The sequence below is a fragment of the Myotis myotis genome, unplaced genomic scaffold, assembly GCF_014108235.1.
Source record: "Myotis myotis isolate mMyoMyo1 unplaced genomic scaffold, mMyoMyo1.p scaffold_m19_p_51, whole genome shotgun sequence".
Taxonomy (NCBI): Eukaryota; Metazoa; Chordata; class Mammalia; order Chiroptera; family Vespertilionidae; genus Myotis; species Myotis myotis.
Window position 1 is genome coordinate 32,291 of NW_023416359.1, and position 12,034 is coordinate 44,324.

The 12,034-nt window shown below is 61.6% G+C and overlaps 1 protein-coding gene across 1 annotated transcript in view; it reads right to left on the reverse strand.

Annotated features, from left to right (window-relative positions):
* Positions 1-11,650, reverse strand: part of LOC118657319 (basic proline-rich protein-like) — a 28,624-nt gene extending 16,974 nt beyond the window's left edge. The window contains exons 1-2 of the mRNA XM_036311169.1: positions 11,610-11,650; positions 5,573-5,885 (exon numbers count right to left, since the gene is read on the reverse strand). Of these exons, the coding sequence (XP_036167062.1) occupies positions 5,573-5,885; positions 11,610-11,650 (354 nt within the window). The remainder of the gene's footprint in view (positions 1-5,572; positions 5,886-11,609) is intronic.
* Between the last annotated feature and the right edge of the window lie 384 nt (positions 11,651-12,034).

Below are 12,034 nucleotides of genomic sequence, written 5' to 3' on the forward strand. Positions count from 1 at the left end.
GGAATTAAAACCCAAAACCAGGCATTCCTGTCCGCCCCCCACCCCCATATGAGGCCCCCAAAATCACGTGCTCTGGCCCTGGCAAGGCATTAGGGGTGAGCTCATTAAATGTTTGCCAAAATGCCCGGCCGCTGTGACTCAGCGTCCACCTACGAACCAGGAGGTCACCGTATTATTTTTTTATTAATTTCAGAGAGAAAGGAAGAGAGAGAGAGAGAGAAACATCAATGAGGAGAGGGAATCATGGATCGGCTGCCTCCTGCACGCCCCCTGCTGGGGATCGAGCCTGCAACCCGGGCCTGTGCCCTTGACCGGAATCGAACCCGGGACCCTTCAGTCCGCAGGCCGACGCTCTAGCCACTGAGCCACACCGGCCAGGGCTACCTATACTTTTAGTTAACACAAAACCACCATCATCGCCCTGGCCGGTGTGTCCGTGGTTAGAGAGTGGATCTCCGCACACCCAAGGGTCACGGGTTCGATTCCCCACCTGGGACACGTGCCTGGGTTGTCGGTCAGGACGTGTGCCGGAAGCAACCACTCCCTGTGTCTGCCTGTCTCTATCTCTCTCTCCTGCCCTTTCCTCCTCCCTCCCTCCCTCCCTTCCCCTCTCTCTAAAAAATCAATAGGAAAATACCCTCAGGTGAGGATTTAAAAAAAAACAAACCCCCAGACTCTCCTTTTAATAATACATTTTTATTGATTTGAGAGAGAAAGGGAGAGGGAGAAAGAGAGAGAGAGAAACGTCCATGATGAGAGAGGATCACGGACCGGCTGCCTCCTGCACGCCCCCCACTGGGGATCCAGCCCACAACCCGGGCATGTGCCCTGACGGGGAATCGAACCCTGACCTCCTGGTTCCTAGGTGGACCTCAACCCCTGAGCCTCGCCGGCAGGGCCCCACCAGGCCCCACCAGGCCCCGTAACCGACATTTAAGTAGCAGCCCTTTCCCCAGCTAAACGCCTCGGCCCCCGCCGTGAGGACACACCAGGCCAAGGACTCCTTCTTGTAGAAAACACGCCATTTCTCATTAGGGTCCCGAAACGCGGGGATCGCGGCCCACAGTGAAACGCAGACTCACAACCCAGACGCCGGCCGGACGGGGGAACTCGCTTTCCGTCTGCAACGAGCGGATGCAAACACAACTCGAGTTTCCAGCCTCTCTGCTATTCACCTCTCTGCCCAGGCACGACGTGAACCTGCCGGTCGATTTTACACATTAAAGGTCTTCAGCTCTGACCGGTGTGGCTCAGTGGACAGAGCGTCGGCCTGCGGACTGAAGGGCCCCGGGTTCGATTCCGGTCAAGGGCATGTGCCTGGGTTGCGGGCACGTCCCCAGAGGGGGCTGTGCAGGAGGCGGCTGATCGATGTTTCTCTCTCATCGATGTTTCTGACTCTCTATCCCTCTCCCTTCCTCTCTGTAAAAAATCAATAAAATAGACTAAAAAAAAAAAAAAAAAAGGTCTTCAAAGGTTCTGGAACGTTCTCTGTAAGGGCATCAAGACTCACCCCATGGCAGCGAGAGAGGCCCTGGCCAAGGAGACCGCAAACCTTTGGCAGCCCCAACAAGACAGCCGGCGTCTTACAAATATTTACAAGTAACCCGTATAGCTGCTCCTTGCTTTTCCTAACGTCCGCAGTGCACAATCGCGCCGAGGAGGGCCCGGGGCCCACGTGTGCCCACGTGTGAAGGTGCAGCCTTAAGGGAGGCGCTGGAGGCGTGGTGGGCTCGCCCCTGGGGGTTTCTGCCTGGGTCTGAATACGACCAAGGACAGGACAGCAGAGCTGACGGGCAGGGTCCTGGGTCCCGGGTCCCCGGTCCCGGGTCCGGGTGGGGGAAGGGTGACGATCCGGGAACCACGGAGGGAGAGCGTGCACAGGTCTGAGCTGTGACTGAACCTCCGATTACACAAACCTATGCACGTGTTGAAATCCATAATCTGTTACACACTAATTCGGAAAACAGAGAGAACATGTGTGCATGTGTGTATGTGCGTGTGTGTGTATACACGGATGACGATCCTGGAATTTCACTTCACAGAGGGGGAGAAACGGAAGAGAAAGTAAAGGCTGGAGACCAACCACCCTACGTAATAAAGACACATTCCCACCCCGAGTCCCCGAGAGCAGAGTGGAGGACGATCCTAAGCCAGGCCTGCTGGGCTGCAGGCACCGGAATAACCCCGTCTCCTTCAGCGCCAGCCTCAGAAACCAGCTGCCTTGTCTCTGTTGCTCTCTCAGTGACAAAACCAACTCTACAGAAGGCAACTGATTTGCCCAAAGACACAGTCAGGGCCTGGCATGCTGGTTGCAAACTAGGTCACCCCGGCCCCTGCCCACCAGGGGCCAGGAGGCCCAGCGCAGGGCACACTGGCACTCCCCGGGGGCCGCCAGGACACGTGTGCTGAGTTTCAGCAGCGAGCAGCCGGCGTGGCCTGCGTCCTTGTGGGTCTCCCAAGCCCACTCCTGTGCCCCACCTTCTGGGAGAGCGTCCCCAACTCTGCCTGCACCCCAAAACACGTCGGTGCCTCAAGAGCTACAGTCCACGACTTGTTTTTCTTGGGGCCCACCTCCCCCACCGACCTCGCCCCAACGGGCCTGGTGCGTCGACTGTACAGCCAGGCGTGGCCTCCTCAGGCTCTCCCACTGGCCCCCGGAGGGGAACCCGTGGTTATCGGCAAAACCCCAGAGCTCGGCGTTGGCAATACGGCCCCGATACACACCCAGCTCCTCCACCTTCCTCTTCTAAGAGTCCCTTCCACCTCCATCTGCGTCCCGTCCACCGAGAGCAAACCAACGCAGAGGAAGCATGACCCAAGCCGTCTGTCCTGTCTCAACGCTCAACTCACTCCTCACGGCTTCCAGCTCCCGGCCGCGCTCTTCAGTCGAGCAGATTCTCCGTAAAATATCTGACGGCGGTGAGGAGCTAGGATGGCGGCATCGGAGCTGCTCCGTGAACACCCCACGGGCTGCCAGAGCCCGGCCGGCGGGGCTCAGTGGCTGAGCGTCGACCTAGGAGCCAGGAGGTCACGGTTCGGTTCCCCGTCAGGGCACAGGCCCGGGTTGCGGGCTCGCTCTCCCGTGTGGGGCGTGCGGGAGGCAGCCGATCCGTGATTCTCTCTCACCATGGATGTTTCCATCTCCCTCTCCCTCGCCCATCCTCTCTGAAATCAATAAAAAAATACTTAAAAAAAAAGTGGGTTTCTTGGCTCCCCGCTTGGTCCCCTGGGATTTCAGCCTTTCTCAGGCTGCGCCCTCCCGTCTCCTGCACCATGATGACTGTCGGGCGGTCCCCACAGCCAGCTTCCACTGCGGTTTCGGTGGGTCTCCCTCAGCCACTGTGGCCAGTGCGGCCAGTTCCGGTCCCCTTGGTCATCCCCACGGAGAGCGTGGGGCGGAGGGGACAGCCGAGGAGGGCAGGCCCCCAGGCGACACTCACATCCACCCTCCATGCCCGAGGCCGGCGGCTTCCTTCCCACTAAAAATAGTTATGGAAAAAAAGTTTATCTTTCCAACTTAGAAAAAAAGAAGAAATGTTTACAAAATGACTGTAGGCTCGCTTCCTCTTCGGAACTATTTTTAAAGTGTCTTTGGCGGTGAGATTTTAACTTCTTGGATGTAGCCTACTTTTTAAAAAATATATATATATTTATTTTTAATTGATTTCAGAGAGGAAGGGAGAGGGAGAGGGAGAGAGAAACATCCATGATGAGAGAGAATCGTGGATCGGCCGCCTCCTGCACGCCCCACACCGGGGGTGGAGCCCGCACCCGGGCATGTGCCCCGACCGGGAATCAAACCTGCGACCCTTCAGTCCACAGGCCCACGCTCTATCCACTGAACCACACCAGCCAGGGCTCTAGTGATTTTTTTAAAGAGCAAGTAGCATGGAAGGGGAGAGAGAGAGACAGAGAGAGAGAGAGAAAAATCAACTGTGAGAGAGACACATGGATGGGCTGCCTCCCGCACCCCTCCTCCCCCACCCCAACCAGGGCCAGGGATGGAGCCCGCAAACCCGGGCATGTGCCCTGACGGGGAATCGAACCATCACCTCCTGATTCATAGGTCGTTGCCCAACCACTGAGCCACACCGGCCGGGCTGTCATTCCTTCTTTAAAACTATTGACGGAGCAGAAATCACTGCGCCCAGCAAGGAGGCAAAAGGCACACACACCCCCTTCGCCCCAGGCAAACGCCAGCACTCTCCTGCCTCCCCAGGGGCGTGTGCCGACTTAAAATCTGGAATTCTCTCCCCTGGGGGGCCCTGTCAGTCAGGAGGCCCAGGGACCGGCTTCCCCCGTTACCCCTGAACCACTCCTCCCGCCGGGTCCCCACCAAACCCGCCCCACGCCCAGCGCGCACGTGCGCATCCTTAGAATGAACGCACCGTCTCCAAGGACCCTCTCCATGGGTCCACCCTCGCGTTCCCTCTCTCTTTTCCCCCCTAATCGCGTCTTTTCCAGGAAAATCTAATTGCAAACTTTTTGCCATCATCACAGCCGTCTGCACCCCGAAGCCAGGCTGGGGACCTGACCCCTCCGGCCCAGGCCCGAGGTCCCGCCCCTGCGCCTCCCTCGCGGCCGGGACTGGGCGGCGCGAACGGGAGAAAACCAGCCACAAGTCCGGTCGAGCCCCACGTGACCCTGCAGAGCGGAGGCAGCTGCGGAGGCCAGGGGGCCGGCTTTCCGCGTCTTTGGGGGCCCGCTCCACCACGTCCCCCGGGGGAAACGCACCCCGACTCCTACTTGGCGGGGTTCGCCATGCACTCGGGCGCGGGGACCGCGCGGCCGTGCAGGAAGCGAGCTGGGCCGCGCCCCGCTGCGCACAGGCCGGCGGCGCACGTGAAGCCCAGGCCCCATCCCGGCGCGGGCGGGCGCGCCTCTCGCGACCCCGAGTTGTCACGGACCCCGCGGCCGCCGACCCCCCGAAGACGCAGTGCCCCCGTCGGAACGCTGGCCCCCGGTGGGGACAGTACCCTGGGGAACCGGGCCCGGATCTGGGGTCCCCCCTCCCCCAGCCCGCGAGCAACAGGTCTACAGCCTCCCAGGCCGCGCCGGAACGGGGTACCCCCCGATGTCACCCCCAGCCCGGCCCCCTCGCTCGGCCCGGGGGCTCCCGACTTCCGTGACAGTTCCAGCGCCCGGGACGCAGGGCAGCGCGGGGCCTCGCCGGGCACCCACGCCGACCGCCACCCGGTCCCGGGCCCGCGGATGAATGGGGCGCCCCTCCCCCCCGGGGGAGCCCCCGGGGGCGGCGGGCGAAAGGGGCCGGGGGGGCCGGTCCGAGCGCCTCCCCGAAGTGGCCGGCCGCCTCCCCTCCCCGAACAAAGGCGCCCCCCGGGCTCCGCGCGCGCACCCCGCGCCGGCACCAGGGGGAGCGCCCCCCTCGGGGTATTGTTCAGGCCGCGGGGAGCGCGCCGCACCCCGGCCCCTGCGCCCGGGCACCGCCGGGACCTGCCCTCCGCGCCCGGGCGGAGCGTGCGCGCGCCCCGAGCCGCCGGCCGGGCCCCACGCGCCCCAGAAGTTTGCGCCCCCCGCCCCGCGCCCTCCCGCCGCCGGGCCGCGCACTCACCTCACCGCGCGCTGGGCCGCTCGCCGGCGCCGCCGCGCCCAGCCAACCCCGCGGGCCGAGCCGCCGGGCCGAGCCGGGGCCGAGGAGGGCCCGGCGCCCGCAGCAGCCGCCGCCCCCCCCCGCGCCCCCGCCCGCCGCCGAGTCCGAGCGGCGCGCGCGCTGGAAAGTTTCGGTGGCGAATGGCGGCGAGGGCGCTGCGGCGGGCGGGGGCGCGGGCGGCTCCACGCTCCCGAGCGCCGAGGCGGGGGGCCGGGGCGGGAGCGGCGGCGGCGGAGGAGGGCGGGACGCGGGAGGGACCGGCACGGGCAGTGACCTCCGGGGGGAGCGGCCGCCGCCAGAGCGCCGACCCCGGCCGGGAGGACTGCCAGCGGGGCGCCCCGCCCCCAGGCCCCGCGTCCCCCGCCGCCCCTCCCCCGGGGGCAGAGGGACCCCGGGCCGGCCCTTCCCCCGCCGGGACCGGGCGCCGCCCCTCCCCCCGGCCCCCGGCGGGGACCCGCGCCCCCACCCAGCCCCTTCGCCACCGGAGGGACCCTGCGCCCCGGCCCGGTCCCCCACCCCCAGCTCCCCCTGCCCCCACCCTGTCTAGGCGGGGTGAGGGGACCGGACATCCCCCTCCCCGCTCTGAGCCCGGTCCCTTCCCGAGGCCTCCAGGGAGGTGGGAAGGGAACACTGGTCCACCCGCACCCCGTCTCCAACGCAGCCTTTACCCTGCTGCCCGTGGGGTGGGGGGGAAGTGGGGGACCCGGGCCAACCCCCACCCCAAGGTGTCCCTGGGAGAAGGGAACCCGGGCCCGTCCTGGAGGGTGCCCCTCCCCCACCTCCAAGGAGAAGGCGCCCAGCCGCCCTCACTGAACCCCTGCACCCTGCCCCAGGCGCGCCGCCCTCAAAACCGGCGGCTTGGAGGGCACCCCAACACTCGCCCCCTACCCCCCCCGCAGTGGGGGCCTCGACCTTACAGAACACCCCCTGGGAAGAGCCAGAGTGTTTGGGGGAGAAAGAGACTCAGACACACCGGGGTGGAGGCCGGGAGCCGGGGTGCGGGGGCTCGGGGGATGGGGGAGGGACCCCCCTCTCCACCCTGTCCCCCACCCCCACCCCCGGGCCGCAGACCGCGGGCATTTTTCCAAAGTGTTCACGTTGCCATGGCTCACGGGGCCCGGCCCTGGGCACCCCAGTCCCCAGTGTCCCTGCAACCACGCACCGCGCGCGGCCCCGATGGCACGACCCGGGGGCGCGCGCCCACCCCCTGCGCCTCGGGGGTGTTTTTCAATCAGTCGCCCCCCGCTTGGGTGCACGCGGAGCTCCGCGCCCCGAGCCCTGCACACCCGGCGTGGCAGCCGGTCACCTCGCCTGCTCTTTCCCGGGACACTGGGCCGTTTGTTGCTCTGCGGGGGGGGGGGGGGTGTCCTCCCTCCGGAAGGCGGGCCCGCGAAGGACCCTGCGCGGCCGGACTGCACCACGTCGGGGATGCACGTCCATAGCAAACCCCACTTGCAGCCTCCATACTTGTGAGTCCGCGCAACCCACGGGGTCTTACTATCTACCGGTGGCCTGGCCAGGCCCCCACCCCTCCCCCAAAGGACGTGGCGGGGCCGCCCCGGGGGCCTGCCCTGCAGTGCTCCCGGGCTCCCCCGGGCTCCCCGGGGCCTGGGCGGGCGGGTGCCGAGCTGTTACCTGCACCCGAGACACCCGGGGTGCAATCGAGCTCATGATGCAACCGCCGCCGCGCTTTGCACGTGCTTCCCTGCCCCCACCGCCGGCGGGAGGCGCGCGGCGTCTTTTCCGCCTGGCGGGTCACACGGCGGCGGCCGGGCTCGCCTCCCTTCGCGCTGCGCGGTCATTCAGGTCCGGAAAGTAAATAACGAGGTGACAGCGGGACCGGCCCTCGGCTACCGCACACTGCCGACTAGCCGCGCAAGCAAAAAAACAAAACAAAACAAAACAAAACCAAAAACACCCAATTGCCCGCCCTATCCGGTTTGGCCCAGAGGCTAGAGCGTTGGCCTGCGGACTGAAGGGTCCGGGGTTCGATTCCCGGTCAGGGCACATGCCCGGGTTGCCGGCTGGATCCCCAGTAGGGGGCGTGCAGGACACAGCGGATCCATGATGATCCTCTCTCCCTCTCCCTTCCTCTTGGAAATCAATTAAAAAAAAAAAAAATGCTAAAACACAAATAAAACCAAAAATCCTGGCCCCCGTCTTGGCTTGCCAGCCTGGCTTGCTTGGCATTCGCTGCTTAGGAAATCCGGAACTGAACCCGGTTTAAAGGTCTCTTTGCGATCATTGCAAGTGTGGGCAAGTGGGCCCCGGCTGGTGCTGCTCAGTGGGTAGAGCCTCGGCCTGCAGCCTGAAGGGTCCTGGGTTCGATTCTGGTCAAGGGCACATGCCTGGGTTGCAGGGTCTCTAACCCTAGAGGGGGCATGCAATCACCCCCCTGGTCTTCTTGCAGATTCGGGGTGTTTGCTGGGGCTGACCGGCAGCCCCCTCAACGAGGGATGAAGGGGCCACTCGGGCACAGCTGGGCCATGCAAGAGAGGGCTAAGGGGCGTCCGGCTGCAGCGGCCAGAGCAGCCTCCCTCGCCCACCTCCTGGGGCCTGCATTGGCCTTTTTATCTATAGATGCAACCGGTTGGGGGGTGGGGGGGGCCTGGGTGGCAAAGGGGCCTGTTTCATTGTATCTTTTCTCGGGTGCAGGCCGGTGGGCGGGAGGAAACAGGAAGAGGGGAAGGGGGAGGCGGAGGAACGGGCCTGGATTCCTCCCGTAAGAGTGAAGGTTAATGCAAACCCCAAGCAGCAGCCTGGCCACGAGCGCTCGCTACCCTGTTGCCAGGTTTGCAACAATCACTTCTGCTCCCCGCGGAGCTGGGATAGCAGGACCTGCTTGCAAGCGATGCTATCGGCGTTGCATTTTTTTAAATCCAGGCACAGATCATATTTGCGCTCTGCACAAAAATTCAGAAAATGGAATTGCCCTGGCCGGTGTGGCTCAGTGGATAGAGCGTCGGCCTGCGGACTGAAGGGTCCCGGGTTCGATTCCGGTCAAGGGCATGGACCTGGGTTGCGGGCACATCCCCAGTAGGGGGCGTGCAGGAGGCAGCTGATCCATGTTTCCTCTCTCATCGATGTTTCTTATTCTCTATCCCTCTCCCTTCCTCTCTGTAAAAAAAATCAATAAAATATATTTTTTTTTAAAAAAAAAGAAAATGTCATTAACACAGGCAGCCCTGTCCAGGTGGCCCAGTGGGTTGGACCGTGGTCCCCATAAGGTTGCAGGCACGTACAGGAAGCCGCCAACGATGCGTAAATACGTGGAACAATCAGTGTTTCTCGCTCTCCTCCTCCACCTCCTTCCTCCTTCCTCTCTCTCTCTCTCTCTCTCTCTCTCAAATCAGTAAACAAAAAAAGTTTAATCTTTAAAAAAAAAATGCGAAAAGCAAAAGCATAAAACTTCTAGACGGTAACCGAGGAGGAAATCCGGATGACCTTGCGTCCAGCAATGACGTGATGAACGCCAACACCGAAAGCATGCATGACCCGTGGAAAAGAAATATTCTTGAATATGTTGAACTTTATTAAAATTAAAAATGTCGGCTCTGCAAACGACACCGTGAAGAGAATGAAAAGGCAAACAAAAGCCCTGCCCGGTGTGGCTCAGTGGCTAGACCGCCGGCCTGCGGACTGAAGGGTCCCGGGTTCGATTCCGGTCAAGGGCACATGCCCGAGTTGATTCTCTCCCATCATGGCCGTTTCTCTCTCTCTCTCTCCCTCTCCCTTCTTCTCTGATAAAATAAAAACATTAAAATCGACCGAACAGTGGAATGACCGGTTGCTATGACACGCACTGACCACCAGGGGGCAGATGCTCAGCGCAGGAGCTTCCCCCAGCCCGCAGGCCCCAGGCCAGCCAAGGCGGGTGCCAGTGGGGGTCCCCCCAATCGCCCCGCCGGTCGCCCCACAGAAAAATAATAATAATAAATAATAAATAATAAAATAAAAAATAATATTCAAAAAAGGGGCGCAGGCAACTCCGATCCAGCTTCTCGGATCCCAAGCTCCGTGGCGGGAAATAATCCTTCCCACCCAGGGACCCATTTCAGAGCCGCCCCCCCCCCCCCAGCAAAGTGCAACAGCTAGGATTGCCCCCCAAATCGCCCGGGCCGGCACAGTTACGAAATGACAGGAGGAGGCAGTTTGCCGGTGCCTTTTCCCTCCTGCCCGGGTCCTCGCTTCTGCATTTCGTGCGGGGAGGTGGGGCCGGGGAGAGCGGGTGTTCCATAGAAACGGTTGTTGCAAGGACTCACCCCTGCAGCAGGGCTGAAGATGCACCTGCAGCCGCCTGGTAGGCTCAGGCACGCGACGTCACGTGCAAACACGCCCCAGCGAGCCCTCCCGCGTGCGCACACCCCGAGAGCAATGGAACTGCGGGCTCGATGATGATCGCCGCACGGACCCAGGCCGCAGGCTCATCCCATGCAGGAGGCGAGCAACCAATGTCTCTCCCACACCAACGTTCCTCTCTCTCTCTCTCTCCCCCTCCTTTCCACTCTCTGTAAAAATAATGGGGAAATATTCTTGGGTGAGGATTTAAAAAAAAAAAGTCAGCTCTTTCTGCCCTTTCCATATAAAAGAAAAAAAAATAATAATGTCACTTTCATAGGTACCAGGGGTCAGGGCCTGAATATATCTTTTTGGGGGAGAGGGAGGAAACAGGGGGGACACAATTCAACCCCCTGCAAACACGAATCTAGGGGGCGCTGAGGAGGTATTTTGTAGCCGATGTGATTAAGGTCCCTAATCAGTTGACCTTCGGCAGGGGAGGTCGGCCGGGGGAACCTGGGTGGGCCTGGTGCAATCGGGGAAGGGCCTTCGGGGCAGGGGGGAGGTGTCCCCGAAAAGGAGGGAACTTCCCCAGGTTTCAGTCTGTTCCCGGGGGGGACCCCAGCCTGCCTTTCCTCATTGCACGCCCTGCCGAGCTCACGCTTGCTTGCCAGCCTCCCATGATGCATCACCCAATTCTCACAAGAAATCCTTTTTAAAAAAATATATATTATATATATATATATAATATATTTTTTTTTATTGATTTCAGAGACAACGGGAAAGAGCAACATCGATGAGAGAAATACATACATCAGCCGCCTCCTGCACGCCCCCTACTGGGGGTCGAGCTCACAACCTGGGCATGTGCCCCAACCGTGACTCAAACCGTGACCTCCTGGTTCATAGGTCAACACTCAACCACTGAGCCACACCGGCCGGGCACAAGTAATCTCTTAGCATCCGCCTTCTACCGGCCGTGCCCAGGTCCCCGCCTCTGCCCTGGAGGGCCAGGTGCACAGGGCAAGCCACGGTCCGCTTGGTGAGGAAGGACGGTACAGGGCCCTGCACACAGTAGGTGCCCAATAAATAGCTGAGCTGCCCAACCTGTGCTTAAAAAATAATTATCCTTCACTTAGAACTGCTTTTATTTTAAAACCAGAGGCCCGGTGCACGAAATCCGTGCAAGGGGCTCGGCCCTCGCAGCCCGGCTGCCTCGAGGCCCCGCCCACTGGTGGTTCCGGAAGGTCGTTCCGCCATCCGGTCTAATTAGCATATTAGGTCTTTATCATATAGGACTAGAGTGCAGGGGTGGGGTCCCTCAGCCTGGCCGGCGGTGGGGGCCGATCGGGGCCGGCTGGCTGGGGGGCGGGGCTGCGGGAGGTTGGCTGTGGGGGCGCACTGTCCACCAGGGGCAGCTCCTGCATTGAGCGTCTGCCCCCTGGTGGTCAGTGCGTGGAGACGGGTGGAGACAGTCACGTAGGCTTTTATATATATAGGTAATGGAACGAATTACCGACCCCTGCCACACTGTGGACGCACCCTGGGGCGGGGGAAAGCGCTGAGTGAGAGAAGCCAGAGACGGAAGGTCCCGGGTCACATGATTCATTCACGGGGAATGTCCAGAATAGGGCATCCTTAGCAGTGGAAAGCCGCGTCGCGGTTGCCTGGGGCTGGAGCGAGGCGGGGATGGAACGAGGTGGGATGGACGAGGCCTGACCATGTCAAGCGGTCGTGGTTCCCCCCAGGAATGATGACCATGTTTCGGACCCAGGCAGAGAGGAAGGTGGGGCAACGCTGTGAGCGCGCTCAGTGCAGCTGAGTTGCAGAGCATCAACCTACGAACCAGGAGGTCCCGGGTTCGATTCCGGTCAAGGGCACAGGCCCGGGTTGCAGGCTCATCCCCAGCAGGGGGCGTGCAGGAGGCAGCCGATCCGTGATTCTCTCTCCTCATGGATGTTTCTCTCCCTCCCTCCCTCTCCCTTCCTCTCTGAAATCAATACAATTATATTTAAAAAGTAAAATAAAATATGTGAAGCGTTCTTTATTTAAAAAATTATCTAATATTTTAAAAATAACCAAAAATCACTTCCCCACGGAGCTGTACAGACACAGAAGTCTCGTCCACTTGGGAATCCAGCTGCC